Source organism: Caenorhabditis elegans, chromosome II (genome assembly GCF_000002985.6).
Source record: "Caenorhabditis elegans chromosome II".
In the NCBI taxonomy this organism is placed as follows: domain Eukaryota; kingdom Metazoa; phylum Nematoda; class Chromadorea; order Rhabditida; family Rhabditidae; genus Caenorhabditis; species Caenorhabditis elegans.
The window spans coordinates 13969442-13986968 of record NC_003280.10 but is presented as its reverse complement, the minus strand read 5'-3'; the positions used below and the strand labels follow the sequence as shown (position 1 = coordinate 13986968).

At 38.0% G+C, this 17527-nt stretch overlaps 7 protein-coding genes and 1 non-coding gene across 9 annotated transcripts; 6 read left to right on the top strand and 2 right to left on the bottom strand.

Annotated features, from left to right (window-relative positions):
* Positions 1-2317: 2317 nt before the first annotated feature.
* On the top strand, positions 2318-3572 carry sre-47 (Serpentine Receptor, class E (Epsilon); the record flags this gene model as incomplete). Its single annotated transcript, NM_064527.3, has 3 exons — positions 2318-2603; positions 2643-3001; positions 3099-3572. The coding sequence occupies 3 exons, from the start codon at positions 2318-2320 to the stop codon at positions 3570-3572; spliced, it is 1119 nt and encodes a 372-aa protein (NP_496928.3).
* Positions 3573-3853: 281 nt separating this feature from the next.
* Positions 3854-4921, top strand: Y39G8B.10 (ShKT domain-containing protein). The gene is made up of 3 exons (NM_001027260.3): positions 3854-4039; positions 4082-4267; positions 4700-4921. Exons 1-3 carry the CDS (start codon positions 3960-3962, stop codon positions 4854-4856), a joined length of 423 nt encoding a protein of 140 aa, NP_001022431.2. The 5' UTR covers positions 3854-3959; the 3' UTR covers positions 4857-4921.
* Positions 3922-3954, top strand: Y39G8B.13 (uncharacterized protein; the record flags this gene model as incomplete). The annotated part of the gene is made up of 1 exon (NM_001361881.1): positions 3922-3954. One exon carries the CDS (start codon positions 3922-3924, stop codon positions 3952-3954), a length of 33 nt encoding a protein of 10 aa, NP_001348720.2.
* A 262-nt stretch (positions 4922-5183) lies between the features above and the next one.
* Positions 5184-5604, bottom strand: Y39G8B.9 (ShKT domain-containing protein). Its single transcript, NM_001027261.7, has 2 exons — positions 5466-5604; positions 5184-5411 (listed from the first exon to the last, which is right to left on the bottom strand). The coding sequence occupies exons 1-2, from the start codon at positions 5591-5593 to the stop codon at positions 5219-5221; spliced, it is 321 nt and encodes a 106-aa protein (NP_001022432.1). The 5' UTR covers positions 5594-5604; the 3' UTR covers positions 5184-5218.
* Positions 5605-7085: 1481 nt separating this feature from the next.
* Positions 7086-9805, top strand: sre-48 (Serpentine Receptor, class E (Epsilon); the record flags this gene model as incomplete). Its single annotated transcript, NM_064526.1, has 3 exons — positions 7086-7380; positions 8099-8457; positions 9344-9805. 3 exons carry the CDS (start codon positions 7086-7088, stop codon positions 9803-9805), a joined length of 1116 nt encoding a protein of 371 aa, NP_496927.1.
* Positions 9806-10747: 942 nt separating this feature from the next.
* Y39G8B.2 (NADP-dependent oxidoreductase domain-containing protein) lies at positions 10748-13419 on the top strand. Its single transcript, NM_064525.8, has 4 exons — positions 10748-10973; positions 11505-12038; positions 12405-12477; positions 12838-13419. Exons 1-4 carry the CDS (start codon positions 10761-10763, stop codon positions 13035-13037), a joined length of 1020 nt encoding a protein of 339 aa, NP_496926.1. The 5' UTR covers positions 10748-10760; the 3' UTR covers positions 13038-13419.
* On the bottom strand, positions 12511-12611 carry Y39G8B.12. The gene has a single exon (NR_051876.1). It is a non-coding gene; the product is annotated as an Unclassified non-coding RNA Y39G8B.12 (non-coding RNA).
* On the top strand, positions 13157-16389 carry Y39G8B.1 (NADP-dependent oxidoreductase domain-containing protein). 2 transcript variants are annotated; one of them, NM_001383987.1, is made up of 5 exons: positions 13157-13228; positions 14025-14232; positions 14295-14813; positions 15574-15646; positions 15907-16175. In NM_001383987.1, the coding sequence occupies exons 2-5, from the start codon at positions 14026-14028 to the stop codon at positions 16056-16058; spliced, it is 951 nt and encodes a 316-aa protein (NP_001370070.1). In that variant the 5' UTR covers positions 13157-13228; position 14025; the 3' UTR covers positions 16059-16175. The 2 variants fall into 2 exon arrangements, with proteins under 2 accessions (NP_001370070.1, NP_496924.1); NM_064523.3 differs by lacking the exons at positions 13157-13228; positions 15907-16175 and adding an exon at positions 16176-16389 and having other exon boundaries at positions 14023-14232.
* The last annotated feature ends 1138 nt before the right edge of the window (positions 16390-17527 follow it).

Sequence of the window (17527 nt, the reverse complement as noted above, 5' to 3'; positions counted from 1 at the left end):
GAACCCGTGAGATGTCGGCGACCTGATATTGGTTGGTCCCCAAATTTTTGCCTTTTCTCCGTGAGTGGACGAGAAAAAGGCGGGGCCTGAATATGAGGTTTTCTGCAGTACACGCCACGCAGTTTTCTTATTTTAAGTGTAAGTAGACATTACATTTTGTAAGATAAGACATCTTGAAGCACTGAACCTCTCTCCCTCTCATTGACTGAGGAAAAATAGATTGACAGACGAAAAATAGATTGACAGACGAAAAATAGATTGTTACACGAAAAATAGATTGGCATACGAAAAAATAGATTGTTACACGAAAAATAGATTGACAGACGAAGAAATAGATTGTTACACGAAAAATAGATTGACAGACGAAGAAATAGATTGACAGACGAAAAATAGATTGACAGACGAAAAATAGATTGTTACACGAAAAAATAGATTGTTACACGAAAAATAGATTGACAGACGAAAAATAGATTGACAGACGAAGAAATAGATTGACAGACGAAAAATAGATTGACAGACGAAGAAATAGATTGACAGACGAAGAAATAGATTGACAGACGAAAAATAGATTGACAGACGAAGAAATAGATTGACAGACGAAAAATAGATTGTTACACGAAAAAATAGATTGTTACACGAAAAAATAGATTGTTACACGAAAAAATAGATTGACAGACGAAAAATAGATTGACAGACGAAGAAATAGATTGACAGACGAAAAATAGATTGACAGACGAAGAAATAGATTGTTACACGAAAAAATAGATTGTTACACGAAAAATAGATTGTTACACGAAAAAATAGATTGTTACACGAAAAATAGATTGTTACACGAAAAAATAGATTGTTACACGAAAAAATAGATTGTTACACGAAAAAATAGATTGTTACACGAAAAATAGATTGTTACACGAAAAAATAGATTGTTACACGAAAAATAGATTGTTACACGAAAAAATAGATTGTTACACGAAAAATAGATTGTTACACGAAAAAATAGATTGTTACACGAAAAAATAGATTGTTACACGAAAAATAGATTGTTACACGAAAAATAGATTGACAGACGAAAAATAGATTGTTACACGAAAAAATAGATTGTTACACGAAAAATAGATTGTTACACGAAAAAATAGATTGTTACACGAAAAAATAGATTGTTACACGAAAAAATAGATTGTTACACGAAAAAATAGATTGTTACACGAAAAAATAGATTGTTACACGAAAAAATAGATTGTTACACGAAAAAATAGATTGTTACACGAAAAAATAGATTGTTACACGAAAAAATAGATTGTTACACGAAAAAATAGATTGTTACACGAAAAATAGATTGACAGACGAAAAATAGATTGACAGACGAAGAAATAGATTGACAGACGAAAAATAGATTGACCGACGAAGAAATAGATTGACCGACGAAAAATAGATTGACCGACGAAGAAATAGATTGACCGACGAGAAATAGATTGACAGACGAAGAAATAGATTGACCGACGAAAAATAGATTGTTACACGAAAAAATAGATTGTTACACGAAAAATAGATTGACAGACGAAAAATAGATTGACAGACGAAGAAATAGATTGACAGACGAAAAATAGATTGACAGACGAAGAAATAGATTGACAGACGAAGAAATAGATTGACAGACGAAAAATAGATTGACAGACGAAGAAATAGATTGACAGACGAAAAATAGATTGTTACACGAAAAAATAGATTGTTACACGAAAAAATAGATTGTTACACGAAAAAATAGATTGACAGACGAAGAAATAGATTGACAGACGAAAAATAGATTGACAGACGAAGAAATAGATTGACAGACGAAAAATAGATTGACAGACGAAGAAATAGATTGACAGACGAAAAATAGATTGACAGACGAAGAAATAGATTGACAGACGAAAAATAGATTGTTACACGAAAAAATAGATTGTTACACGAAAAATAGATTGACAGACGAAGAAATAGATTGACAGACGAAAATAGATTGACAGACGAAAAATAGATTGACAGACGAACTATTTTAACTATTTTTAGTCCGTCAATCTATTTTTCGTCTGTCAATCTATTCTTTTGTCTGACAATCTATTTTTCGTTTGCTTTCGTTTGAAAAAGAAACCCTAAAATAATGTCCGGTATTCGGTAATTTTGGGAATTTTCAAAGTTGCTCAGTCCTGGGCTAAAGTAATTAATCATGATCAGTCTTTCAGCTCTGAGCTATCAAACCAATCCGAGCAAGCAGGTGTCATTTTTCAGGCAAACAAATTTGTCACAAATGCATAACGTTGCCTTTTTCCATTCCCCAATGATTTTCCTAATCGCAAATCTTACTACAATCTGCTGGCCGATATACATTCTGCAGAATTTTAAACTCGTAGAATTTCCTGGTCTTCTACTTTCAGTTTTGGATTTTCTCCTATTTTTCCTGACTTTTTATTTTGCATTTCGATGTGCTTATTTGCTCGTTAAAGTGAGAGTTTTTCACAAGAACTTGTCAGTTTTGGCGGTTTTATTGATTTTTCAATGGTTGGAAGTATTGATCGGGAAGATTATTAGTTGGCCGTATGAGACGGGGTATTGGACGCTGGAAGGTAAGGGAAAACATCTGGTTGGAAAAATTTTTTGTTCAGAATTAACAGAAAAATCTTTATTGAACTCAACTATGCAGCAATGGTGGACTGAAAACCCATCAGAAATGATAAAAGTGGACAGTTTCAACCATGATGTTTTATTTTTCATCGCTGGATTTTTGAAAATACACTTTGGGCTTTCCATGTCGAATATTCTTCTGATAGTGTCTGTAGAAAGATCCTGTGCCAGTTATTTCCTAGAGGATTATGAGAACAAATCGAGAACTTGGATCGCTTTACTGATAATTTTTTTCAGTCAAACTTTTACTATGATATTTTCAATTGTGTTCTTTTTCAATTATCTGTCATATGTGTTTGGTATTAGTATCATTGCAATTTCGAATATTGGTGCTGTGATGGTAAGTTCTAAATAAATTAATAAACTAGCGGCTGACACCTTCCGGGCCCGCCAAGCGTCGGCTGCAGCACAAAGTCTTATTTTCTTTTTTCTTCTAGCTAATGCTCTACTCCCGCCACTACAACCAAAAAATCACGAAAATCCACGAAGACTACGCCCATCAATCCAACTACACCCTTGCAGCGAGATTTCAGGCCAAAGAGAACATGAAGTGTTTTGAAATGATCTGGAAAATCGTAATATTCGCACTTTGTATCGGAATTGTCGGTTTTGCTACAGCTCTATCCTTATATTTCCATATTCTACCAGAATTGGACACCATGCTTAACCTTGTCATGCAGGCTATGATAAACCTGCCGCCGTTGGTAGTGTGTCCTGCTATCATCTATTCCGTGGAGTCTTTCAGGAGCTATCACTTTTTGTCGGTTACTTATTTTTGGGAGAAGCTGAAAGTCGGGCACGGGGCTGTGGATATGATGCCGGTGCAGAAAAAAAGTTTTTCGGTGAAACACGATGAAATTCGGAAGGAAACGGAGACTTATTTTAATCAGCTGGCGGCGTCTTGGATTTGAAATAAAGATTTCTGTACACTTTCTTAGATTGTTCTGTGATCGAGTTAGCCCGTCCAATTTACAAAATAGAAAAAATGTATTCAAAAACGTCACAGTTACTTTTAATATATTGTTACTTCTACCTTTCAAACAATTTCGGTGAATCTGTTGACTGTGACAATTACAAAACCCAAATAATTTTATCAAAACTTTTTTTTTGTTGAAATTCTTCATGTAATCAAACATTACTCTACACACACCCCACCGCTTATCACTCTTGAAGAACAAAGGGATTACAAAATGAGTATGGCAGCTGATAATGCACGTTTTTGTGCTCAACTTTACTATGTTCTATATTTTACAACACTTTTTGCAACTCTATAATCTAACTCTACGGCTCTGAAAATTATGAAGTTCTTCATACTAGCATTTCTTGTATTGTGCTCACAAATTGATGCGGCCGACGAGTGTAAGGATACCAGTGATAAGTGAGTTTGGGAACCAAGATATATGAAGTAGTCCATTTTCAGATGCTCAGGGTGGGCTAAAAATGGCTTCTGCACAAATTGCTTCTACACTTGTGAGCAGCGAGAGCAGTATTGCGCAAAAACTTGTGAATACTGTGCTGGACAGAAGACTTGTGAAAATTGTACGGTGACAACGACAACGCCACCACCATCGGCTGTGACGATCAAGTGCGAGGACTATGGGGATTTGTAAGTTTAGGCGTAATCCGTTGTAGGTCTTGGGGGTGTTGGAGTTTCCGGATGTCTTAAAGGCCTTGGAGGTCCTTGGAGGTCTCGGAGGTCTCAGAGATGTTGGAGATCTTGGTGGTCTCGGATGTCATGGGGCCCTTGGAGATCTCGGAGGTCTCGGAAAGCGTCGAGGTCTCGAAGATCTTCGAGCTCTCGGAGGTCTCGGAGGTATCAGAGGTCACAGAGATCTCGGAGGTCTCGAAGGTGTGTGAGGTCCTGGAGACCTCGGAGGCCTTCCAGTTCCCGGAGGTCATCAAGGTTCTGGAGGGCTTAGACGTCTCGGAAGCCTCGGATGTCCTTAAGGTCATGGAGGTCTCGGAGATCCCGGAGCTCTCGGGGGGTCTCGGAAACTAATCCAATCTTCTCCTCACCACAATTCCTATAATTTTCCAGCTGCCACGCTTGGGCGAAGAATGGATTCTGCAACAACGACTGGTACAAATGTTCGGATCGCATCAAGTACTGCCCAAAGACATGCGGATATTGTTCCCCCGGATCTTGCAAGGATGGTAATGCGGCGAATCAATTTTTAAGCCTCGATGACTTGTAATCCCTTGAATTTTTGATATAATGTGTATTTAAACTCTATGATGAATAAGACTATTGTTATCTATAAGGTGTTGATTATGAGTTCAAATGCTCACTGACTGAATGAAGGGGGAAAAATGATGATTTTGCAGTGCAATCTGCCTCATTTCGTAACGACAAGTAATTTCCGACCGTCGACCTTCAGCCAGCCTAGTGGTGCACTCCACGACTGGATTATCTGGCCGGCTGGGGCATGACTTACACTAGAGCTCAGTTGGAGCACCACCAGTCAGTCTGACTCCCAGATTCGCAGTGCATAGAGCTTTTTGAAAGAAAATTTAGATCGTATACAATTGAGAGTTATTTATTCAAATCAAAAACACATCATTGCCGATTCAACATTTCAATTTCTTCCTTAGAAAGCTCTTTCATTATCCGTGGCGCTTGTGTCAAGCACTGCTCATTGCATACATAATCCGGATGGCAGAATCCACAGGTACGTTCGCAGTAGTGCTTGCGTTGAGCACATGTCCATTGGCAATTTGTGCAGAATCCGTTGCGAGCCCAGTTTACGCAGCTGGAAGGTATGGAATAAGGAAATTTCAATCAAAATTCCACAAATAAAACTCACTTTGGTCCAAGATCCTTAGCTGTTGCACAGGTATCCACGTCAGGCTTTTGGAGGAGCTTCTCCAGAAGATTTTGTGGTTTGGCGAGAGCCACGGCAATCACCAGGCATAGAACAATAAGATACTTCATTATTTGAGTCTACGAAGAAGAGTCAATTTCACCAATTTATACTATCAGTTTGTGCTTCAAAAGGCGGCGCCCAGTTTTGTACCAAGCGATAAGAAGATTAGAAACTATTGAGGTGGGTGTAATTGATAGTTTTTGAACAACTAGAGTTGTTATTAATGTAGTAAAGTGATTTCAAAATATAAAGGGAAAAATATATTGCCGTGTGGCAAATTGCCGATTTGCAGGAAATTTTTATTTTCAGAAAATTTCCAACTTGCCATTTGCCGGAAGTGTATACCACTTGAAACTGTGCCTTTTTGAAATTTTATTCCCGTTTTCTTTAGATTTGCGTACACTTTTGCCGATTAAAATTGAGATTCTGAAATTTCCAAAAAAAAAAAGTTCAAAATTACATTTTGCTCAAATTTCGGGAACTGCCATTTTTCCTACAAATTCGGCAAATTGGAATTTTGTCAATTTGCCGGAAATTTTCCATTCCAGCAATTTGCCGTTTAGCCGGAAATATTCGATTTAGGTAATTTGCCGATTTGCCGAAAATTTATATTCCGGCAATTCTGCGGATTTGCCGGAACAAACCGTTTGCCGCCCACCCTTGTTACATATGAATATCATATCGCAGTTTGCCCAGTGAGCAATGCTCTCCATACTAAATACAAACCTAATTTTGCATCGCAATATGTTTTCACCAATAAATTACATGGTGGGGTTATTATGGGTTTTAGATTTTGGGAGAGTAAATAACTCATAATTTTGAGTTTATATACTATCTAATGATATCATTGTCAATGATCATATGAAAATTTATTTATTTTAGGTGGGCGGAAAACGAATTTTCCGGAAAATCTGACGAATTTAATTTATCGCCAGAAAATTATATTTTAAGCCTATACCTATGCATAAGCTTAACCTTTGATCCCATACATATAGGCTGCTTAGTCTTTCGTACACTTTTCTTCAAAGTTATCAAGGTTTTTCCAATCACAAGTTTTTGTTCTTCCTCCGGAAAGGAAACTAAACGACTATCAACAACGATCACACTCGAAACGTTTCAAACAGTTTAGATAAAATATTTACATGTCGAAAGTCATGTGAGGTGATTCTTATCACTCATAGTCTTAATATGTTGATCTACAGAACTATAGAAAATTTTTAAAACAAGGAAAAATTAAAACTTCTAGAATTTCTGAATGTCTTTGAAGCCAGAAGCTAGATAAGCTATGTTTTGGAGTTCGGTATCATTTATTTTTTGAAAAGTAACACACTCAGGAGTAATGCTTTAGGTAATATTTTACTTCCGTAACTTCCTTATTTGCTTCCTTATTTGACTTGTAAACTCATTTTCTACAGATTTAATGACAAAAAACCCTAAACAGGTGATCAAAGAAATATCCAATTTGATTTGCACACTGAGCCCCCAAATCTCAAAAACAGCTGAAAATGCCCTCAACTTGGACGCATGCTGTCATTATTTGCCTCTAGCAGAGCAAAAAAAATGATATTTCTAATTGGAAATTCGACTAATAAAATTAAAATTTGCTATCCAATATACATGCTTTACAACTTTGAACTTCTGAAGTTCCCATCAATTATATTGCTAGTTTCCGAGTTTATGATGTTCGTGGTGACGGTATATTTCGCGATTAGATGTGTTTTTGTTATATGTAAAGTGAGAGCGTTTCATAAAAATTTGACGGGATTGGCGATTGTGATGACTGTTCAGTGGTTGGAAGCATTGGTGGCGAAGTTCATAAGTTGGCCGTATGAGACGGGGTATTGGGTGTTGGAAGGTGAGGATCTTAGTTGAGGCTGATAGAAATTGTACCAGCATCATTCCGGTAGACTTTATTGGCCAAAGATTTTTTTCCGGCAAATCGACAAATTGGCAAATTGCCGGAATTGAAATTTCCGGTAAATAGCAGATTCTCCGAATTTGCCGAAAAAACGGCAATTGCCGAAAATTATCGGCAAATCGTATTTTTGCACTTTTTTTGGAAATTTAAGAATTTCCATATTAATCGTCGAAGTTGTACGCATATTATGAATGTTCCTAAATCTCATCTGAAAAATAAGCAAATTTTATGAAAATATCTAGAAAAAACGGGAAAACAAATAAAAACTGAAAATTAAACAACCGGCGAGTTGCTTGAATTTAAAATTTCCGACGAATCAGCAAACCGGCAAGTTGCTTGAATTGAAAATGGCCGACAACAATCGGCAAACTATTGGAATGGAGAATTTCCGGCAAATCGGCGAAATGTCGGAATTACGAATTTCCTGGAAATCGGCAAACCGGCAAGTTGCTTGAATTAAAAATTGCCAGCAACTCGGCAAACCACCAAGTTGCCGAAAATGGAAATTTCCGGCGAGTCGGCAAATCGGCAAACCGGCAATATGCCGGAATTGAAATTTTCCGGCAAATTGCCTGAATTAAAAAAAACCAAAACCATTGAAAAAATTGGCTTTCTGTTGTAACCCCCATAACATTTTTTAAAACATTTTTTCCAGGCGCATATAACACATCCTTATCCAACACAACTCTCAAACAATTTTGGACTGACAATGAAGCTGAAATGATTCAAATCCAAAACTTTACCTATGATCTCTCATTTTTTGTCGCCGGCTTTCTCAAGCTTCACTTCGCGATCTCCGCGTCCAACATACTATTCGTAATATCTATTGAGCGATGTTGTGCCTGTTATTTTCTAAACGATTATGAGAAAAAGTCAAGAACATGGATAGCGGTGACACTTGTAATTAGTGCTCAAATTTTCAATTTTGTGGTTGCCTATTTGTTTTATGTGAGATATGTTGAATTTTTGTTCATGTTTATTGTTGCCGCAACACCTAATGTGTTAGCAGTTACGGTGAGATTATTTTTAAAAAATCTGAAATGTACTAGAACCTTCTGAAAAATTTCAGGAATTTTTGGAAAGTTCTATAATCGAGAAAACAATGAAATGTACTAGAACTTTCTGACAAAAAAAATGCAAAAAAAAACTGTAATGTTCTAGAAAACTTTGAGAAAACAATGATGAATGTACTACAACTTTCTGAGAAGTTCGAAAAAAATTCTGAAATGTTCTAGAACCTTTTGAAGGAGTTGAGACATTTTTGGAACGTTCTAGAAACTACTGAAAAATAGCAAAAAAAAATTGGAATGCTTTACAACCTTCGGAAAAATTCAAAAAAAAATTAAATGTACTAGAACCTTTTGGAAAAATTGCGAAAAAATTCTGGAAAGTTCTAGAAGCACCTGAATAATGCGAAAAAATTTGATATGTACTAGAACCCCTGAAAAATTTGAGAAAACAATGAAATGCACTAGAACCTTCTGGAAAAATTGCGAAAAAAAATTCTGGGACGTTCTAGAACCTTATGGAAAATTCGAGAAAATTCCAGAATGTCCTTGAACCTTCTGGAAAATTCGAAAAAATTCTGGAAGGTTCTAGAACTTTCTGGAAAAATTGCGAAAAAAATTCTGGGACGTTCTAGAACCTTTTGGAAAATTCGAGAAAATTCTGGAAGGTTCTAGAACTTTCTGGAAAATTCGAGAAAATTTTGAATTGTTGTAGAACCTACTGGAAAATTCTAGAAAGTTCTGGAGTGTTCTGAAACCTTTTGGAAAATTCTAGAAAATTCTATAATGTCCTTGAACCTTATGGAAAATTCTGGAAATCAGTGTAGGAAGGAGAGATAGTATCTTTCCATGAAAAAAAAAGCAAAAATACACTAAATTTGATTTTCTTCCAGCTTATCCTATTCGCCCGTCAATACAACCTCAAAATCACACGGATCCATGAAAAATTTGCCCGCGTGTCCAACTACACCCTCGCAGCAAGATTCCAGGCAAAAGAGAACAACCGATGTTTCGAAATGATCTCGAAAGTTCTGATTGCCGGGTTTTTCATCGTTTGTCTGGGACTTTTAACCGCTATTTTCCTATTTTTCAACCTCTTCCCACAGCTGGACACAGTTCTGAACCTATGTTTTATAGCAGTGGCAAATTTACCGCCACTCGTGATTTGTCCGGCCATTATTTATTCGGTGGATGCCTTCAGGAATCATCCATTTTTATCGATTAGCAGTATTTGGGAGAAGCTGACTGGAGCTTCTGCAATAATGCCAGTGAGGAAGGGGAGCACAGCAAAGTGCGAAGAGCTGAAAAAGGAGACAGAGACCTATTTCAATCAGTTGGCCGCTTCGTGGACTTGATATATATACTTTTCTGTTTGAATTTTAATTTTTTTATTTTTAAGTAAACCTTTGAAATCATATAATCCTCCCTTCTAATCCCCAATGTTGTCCTTGGCAACGTACTTTTTTCATTTTGCTTGATACTTTGAAATATTGGATAATTTTGGAAATGGCTGGCACAACGGTTGGCTTGAGAGTTAAATTGTAAGTTTTGGAAAATTATTTTAGATGGGAAAAAATTCATAAAACACTATAAATTTGTGCCTTATTTTTTTGCCAAAATTTTTTGCCAAAAATGTCTAAAATTTTCTGTTTCACCCAGTCGCTGAAGTTCGTGATTTTAGCCAAAAGTACGATAAAGGGTCTCGACGCGACAAATTTTTGTCAGATGCAAAAAGGTGTGCACCTTAAAAGATTACTGTAGTTTAACCTATAATGAACCTTTAATGATTTATTCGATTTTTAATAGTTTTTCTTTGAAACTTTAATGTTTTAAAAAAATACTCTACATGTCGAAGTATATCTTTATCAAAAAACTATGAAAACTTGGAAAAAATTCCACATAAACTGAATTTTGAAATTACAGTACTCTTTTACGGCGCACACCTTTTTGGCATAAAAAAATATTCTGACAATTGTGAAAACCTAGACTTCCGTAGCTGTTTAAAAAAATCTGTTCGTGAGTTGATTTTTTCAAAATATTGTTTTACACCCGTTTTATGCAGTGATCACCTCCAAATTTGTTGGATGCCAGAGAGAAGTGTGCAAGCCCGCTCCATCGCACTCCTACATTTGGGGGGGGCTATGTGCAGTGTGTACACACCCCGCTGTCCGCAAACATCACACCCGACGACATTTGCCGGCAAAAAAATCGGCGCGGAATTCTTTTTCAGATTTATATTTTCTTTTGGTATTTTTAAGATTTGAAGCACATTTTCTTTAATAAATTCTTCATTTAAGCTCAGGACTCGCCATGCCAATCGCCGACACAGTGACACTCAACTCGGGCTACGAGATGCCGGTCATCGGCTACGGCACCTGGCAATTGCCAAAAAATTTGGCAGCCGAACGGGTACGAGATGCACTTGAGGCCGGTTATCGACATATTGATAGTGCGTTGAGCTTCAAGAATCAAGAGGAAGTCGCCGCGGGGATCAAGGATTGGTGTAAAATTAGAAAAGTTCGGGTAAGACTTAAGATTTTTAGTTTTTTTTTGCTGAAAATTATGGAAATTCTAGATTTTCAAAAATCCTGTTACTTTCCAATATTTATTTTATTTTGTTTAAAGTTTTTGGTCTAAAAAATGCATTACATTTTTCCAGAAAATTAGTTTAGTTGGAAATGGGAAGTTCAATAATTTTTAAATGTTTAGCCTATTATTTTCAAGCCTAAACTTAAGTGTAAGCCTAAGTCTAAGACTAGATTAGGACAAAGCCTTAGCGTAAACCTAAGTCTAATCTTCAGCATAAGCACAAGCCTAAGCCTTCAGAACCTAAGTCTAATCCTCAGCATAAGCCCAAGCCTAAGCCGTCAGTCGCGAGCGTTAGCAAGCCTAAACTTCAACCTACGCCTGGGCCTAATCTTAAGCCTAAGCCTAAGCCTAAGCCTAAGCCTATGTCTAAGCCTAAACCTAACCCTCAGCCTTGAGCCTTGCCCAATCTTGAGCCTAACCCAAATCTAATCCTAACCCTAAATTAATATTTTTCAAAATTTCCAGCGCGAAGAGCTTTTCCTCTCCTCAAAAATCTGGAACACCTACCATTCACGGAATCGATGCATGCAGCAGATCGATGAGATGCTTGAAATCTTCGAGACCACCTACATGGACCTAATCGTGATACACTGGCCATTCGGCTGGGCCGAAGATGAGCCACCGGGCGAGCGTGGGCTCTGGCCACGTGGTGCCAACGGTAAAATGCGCTATTCTGACGTGGATTATCTGGAGACGTGGAAAGCGCTCGAAGACGCACATCGCTCGGGCAAAATTCGCTCCATCGGGCTCGCCAACTTCAATATTGGGCAAGTGGAACAGGTATGGACGAAAGGATTGATCAAGCCAGCTGTACTTCAAGTTGAGATGAATCCCTTCTTGGATCAGGAGGAAATCCGGCAGTTCTGTAGGGAGAAAGGAATTATCCTTACCGCGTTTATGCTCACAGGGAATCCAGGATCTGCGCTCTATCGGAAGCATGAGGACCCGAATTTATTGTACAATGAGACCCTACAGTCAATCGCGAAGGGACATGGGAAGGTATGTAAAAATCTACATAATATAACATAAAAAATTTGCGATTTTCATACGGTACCCTCGGGCACGACACCTTTTTGCTCAATGCAAAAAGGGTGTGCGCCTTTAAAGAGTACGTACTGTAAAATTACAGTAACCTTTAAAAGCGCGCACCTTTTCGGATTTAACAAAAAAAATGTCGTGCCGAGACCCGAGACCGGAGCACCGTATTTTAGCGAAAAAGTTGAAAAGCTTGGCGTCTGGGTAACATTTAGACAAAAAATTTGAGTATTCAAAAAGAACAATTTTTCAAATTATTTTGAAAACTCTTTATTTGAAATCTATAAATAATTTTTAAAAATTGTGTTGTTTGATTGATGAACATTTCAGTCCGTCGTTCAAGTTCTCGTCCGATGGGCAATCGATCTTCGCACAACTGCGCTGGTGAAATCTTCCGAATCCAGTAAGTTAAAAATGTGCAGTTTTTGTTGAAAAATATCCAAGCTTGAGCTTAAGCCTAAGCCGAAGCCTAAGCTTAAGCCTAAGACTAAGCTCAAGCCTAAGCCTAAGCGTAAGCCTAAGCCTAAGCCTAAGCATAAGCATAATCGGCCAACAGGAACCGCTGAAAAATCAAAAAAACCGGAAAATCCTAAGCCTAAGCCTAAGCCAAATCCAAAGCCAAAGCCAAAGCCAAAGCCAAAGCCAAAGCCAAAGCCAAAGCCAAAGCCAAAGCCGAAGCATAAGCCTAAGCCAAAGCCAAAGCCAAAGGCTAATCCTGAGCCTAAAGCTAATGTTTTTTTTTATTTCAAGCGCTTTTTTCCAGAACGAATCCGCCAAAACATCAACATTTTCAAGTTCCGCCTCACTTCCCAGGAGATTGCTCGAATAAAAGCGCTGAATATCGATTTTCGGATTCTGAACCCGTTGCTCGGCAACTATGATCATCCGTACTTCCCGTGGCCGCATGTTCAGGAGGAACAGTTACCGCAAAAAGTGGAGGAACCGGACCCTGAAAATTTGTGAATTTCTACTAATTTTTTATTTATTTTAGAATCAATTTTCAAGATCTCAATTGTATATATTTTTATTTATTTACGTAAAAAATTCACATTTTTCTATATAACTTTTTCATTTCTCATATTTGTGCACTTGGCATTCCACTCCAACCATATTTCTTCTTTGCATTTTTCTCTACCACCTCTCCATCTCTTCAGGTAATTGCGTTTTGATGACAAAATTAGGCCAGGTGGTCAGTTGTATAAATGCTATCGGACACCACAGTTCGGTTTTCCCCAGTTAGTTGGTTGACAGACCAATTTTTGATAGGTCTCTTAGTTTTCTATCGATTTTTTTGCAGTTTCTCAGCGTGTTTTTAGCTGAGTGCTATATGATGTATGAACTTTTTTTTTTCAATTTCTTGGATACTCATACTTAAATTAGAGTTTTGTCAGTGTGAAATTGGTATTAAAAATTTCAAAAAAAATGTCTTTTTTTTTGAAATTTTTTTTTTGGAAGTCAAACAACAAAAATTTTCTAGAATTATTAAAGTTTGAATTATTTTTATTTTTATTTCAATAATTTTTACAATTTGGCGATTTATCAAAATTTTATTTTTGCAATTCTTAGAGTACTTACTTTATTATAAAATTTGCCTATTGACGGTATTTCATTTTAAAGGCGCATAGGTTAATTCGGATGGGTCTCGCCGCGAGAAAAGCAAATTTCAGTTAAATCTGAAAAGGTGTGCGCCTTTAAAGAGTACTGTAATTTTGAAATTTTCAAACAAAAAATACAAAAAACTGGTAGAAAATTGTGAAAATGTCAAATTTTCTAACGATATTTTTTTTAGCAATTTTGAAGATTAAAAAAATTAAAACAGCTGAAATCACTGCTACCGTAGTCGTCGGCGGGAATTTAAAATTTTCCAAGAAAATTGGCCCATTATTTCTCATCCTTACAATACTATTTTCATTATTTGCATGCCCCCAAGTTCAATATCAAATTTTCCAGAATGGTTCAATCTCTGAAGCTCAACTCCGGCTACTCAATCCCAGCCATCGGGCTCGGCACGTGGCAATCCAAGCCCGGAGAGGTTGCCGCTGCAATCAAGACCGCCGTCGCCGCCGGGTATCGGCACATCGATTGTGCTCACGTTTATCAAAATCAGAAGGAGGTCGGAGAAGCGTTGAAGGAGATTCTAGATGAGGGAAAAGTCAAGGTAATTTTTTTTTTCAATTTTTAAAGTAACGTTTACTCAAATTTTTATATATTATATTACAGCGCGAGGAGCTCTTCATCACCTCCAAAGTCTGGAACACTTTCCATTCAGAAGCCAAGGCTCACGAGAACATTGACATAATCCTGTCGGACCTCCAGCTCTCCTACGTGGATCTTATGCTCATCCACTGGCCACAAGGTTACGCAGAAGGCGCTGAGCTCTTCCCAGCCGGCGAGAACGGAAAAATGCGTTACTCCGATGTGGATTACCTCGAGACCTGGAAGGCATTCGAGGCCGCTCAAAAAGCCGGAAAATGTCGGTCCATCGGGCTGTCCAACTTCACCCACAGCCAGATCCAGCGCGTCTGGGATGCGGCGGAGGTGAAGCCGGCCTGTCTTCAAGTCGAGCTTCATCCATACTTCACGCAAGTCAAGCTCCGCGAGTTTTGCAAGGAGAAGGGTATTGTGGTGGTCGGGTACTCACCGCTCGGCAACCCCGGATCCGCGTTCTTCCGTAAGGATGGAGATCCGAACGTGCTCACCAATGAGGTTGTCGCCGGGATTGCAAAGGCTCATGGAAAGGTAAAAAGAATTTATTATTCTAATTTCCTGAGAACGTTTTTTACCGGGGGAATTCAGTTAGCGGTGAACGATTTACGGGTCTTCTAAAATCTAAGCAGCCGACACTGTCTTCCAAATAATTCAATAGAATCTAGCAGCCGACACTTCACGGGTTTTCTAAGCTCGTGTTTTTCATCTGCAGCCGACATCTCACAGGCCCCTCAGTTCTGAGCTTGCAGCTGAAAATTTTCTAATGAAACTTTTGGTGGGAAATTCAAACTTCCTCAAAAAATAATTTTGCAGGAAACTCAAATTACCTAACACAACTTTTGGCAGAGATTTCAAATTTTATGAGGAAATTTTTTGGCGGGAAATTCAAACATTCTCAGAAATACAAATTCTATGGAAATATAAAAAGTTCCGGCAAATCGGCAAAACCGGCAATTTGGCGAAAATAAAAATTTCCGGCAAATCGGCAAAACTGGCAATTTTCCGGAATTCTAAATTTCCGGCCAATCGGCACACCGGCAATATGCCGAAATTTTAAATTTCCGGCAAAACCGTCAATTTAGCGAAAATAAAAATTTCCGGCAAATCGGCAAAACCGGCAATTTGCCGAAAATAAAAATTTCCGGCCAATCGGCAAAATCGGCAATTTGCCAAAAATAAAAATTTCCAGCAAGTCGGCGAAAAAAGGGACATTCAGAAAGCTGCAAAAATGTCTGAAAAACTAAAGAATTTTTTGAAAGATTTTGGAAATTAAAAAAAAATATTTGTTCAGACTCCCGCCCAAATCATCCTTCGTTGGTTCGTCGACAGTGGGCTCTCGGCCATCCCAAAATCAGTGACACCACGTATGTTTTTTATTTGGATTGAAAACTTTGAAAATTCGCAAAATTTGGTATGATTTTCTGAAAATGCTCCCTTCACATAAATGGAAAGGGGATGTGTGCCCCAATGTGCTTAACCATTTTTGCCGCTATTACCCATGACACTGTGACATGAAATGTGGTGTTAGCAATGTCTGCTTCTAAATTTGGCGCTTCTCCCGGAGATCAAACTCTGAACCCAACTTTACCCTTGCCACTCTCTCCTCAACTCCACCATTTTCCAGAACGAATCTCCGAAAACCTTGCAGTTTTCGACTTCCAGCTGACCGCAGAGGAAATCTCGAAAATCGACGGGATCAATAAAAACTGGAGAATCGTAGATTTGAGCCAACGCGACGGAGATCACCCACACTGTCCATTCCTCGAGGAGTTTTAACTTTTTGCTTCTGCATCGGCTCTTCCTCTTTCCTTTTATGTGATATTTTTACAGCGAATTCTAATTTTTTACAATGTAAAATTTAAAACTTAAAGAATAAATTATTCGGAATTTCAGAAAGAATCATCGAGAACATCTCCGTTATCGATTTCCAGCTAAGTGCTGAGGAGATTCAGGCAATTGATGGGGTGAACAGGGGATGGAGGCTTGTGGATCCGTCGCCAAGAGATGGAGATCATAAGTATTTTGGATTCAATGAGGAATTCTAATTCTAATTTTTCGTAGAAAAAATGTGAAACATTTCTTAATTAAAAAGACGTTTTTTCTAGTTTGAAACTTTACCAGCTACCGTATTTTTTGTCGACGAATTCAGCAAAACGGTTAATTGCCGGTTTGCCTAATTGCCGGAAATTTTTATTTCCGGCAAATTGCCGATTTGCCGTTTGCCGGAGATCAATTTGCCGGAAATGTTTAGAGGGATTTTTTATAAGACGGATACACTTAAAACTGTGCCTTTTTGAAATTTTTTCCCGTTTTCTTTAGATACTTTCATATAATTTTTTTTTCAAAATATAACATTTATAAGATCTGTACAATTTTGCCGATTAAAATTGATATTTTGAAATTTCCAAAAAAAAATGTGCAAATCGCGAATTTGCCGACGCTAATGGCCGTTTTTCCGGCAATTTCGGCAAATCGCAAATTTGCCAGTTTGCCGATTTGCCGGGAATTGCAATTCCGGCAATTTGTCGATTTGCCGATTTTCCGGAAATCGTAATTCCGGCAGTTTGCCGGTTCAATAGCTGATATACACTCAAAATAATAAAACTGCGTGGCGTGTACTGCAGAAAACCTCATATTTAGGCCCCGCCTTTTTCTCGTCCACTCACGGAGAAAAGGCAAAAATTCGGGGACCAACCAATATCAGGCCGCCGACATCCTACGTGTTCCGCGCGCCGCTATGTTTAACTCGCAGCGGGCGGAGACAGCTTGCCGCGCCCACAACGAGTTAAACATAGCTGCGCGCGGAACCCGTAGGATGTCGGCGGCCTGATATTGGTTGGTCCCCGAATTTTGTCTTTTCCCCGTGAGTGGACGATAAAAAGGCGGGGCCTAAATATTAGGATTTCTGCAGTACACGCCACGCAGTTTTATTATTTTGAGTGTAGTTGCCGTCGTGCCAGGACCATAAAAATTACATTTTACAGCATTTTTGTAAGGCTTGCTAGCCACAAATTCGCGCTTTAACAGAAAATTACGATACGTGGCCGTGGAAATGGTAAAACTCGGCCACCGTCAAGTAATGTTACATTTTCTGGGAAAATATTCTGTACAAAATTGTTAAAGTTCAGTTTTAGCACAATTTAAGATGATCTACAAAAAAACAAAAGAAAGGAAAACCTCGCCCATCGATTTTCCAGCGGCCACGTGAAAATAACTCGTGAACTCTTTGGGGTGGAGTGTGTATA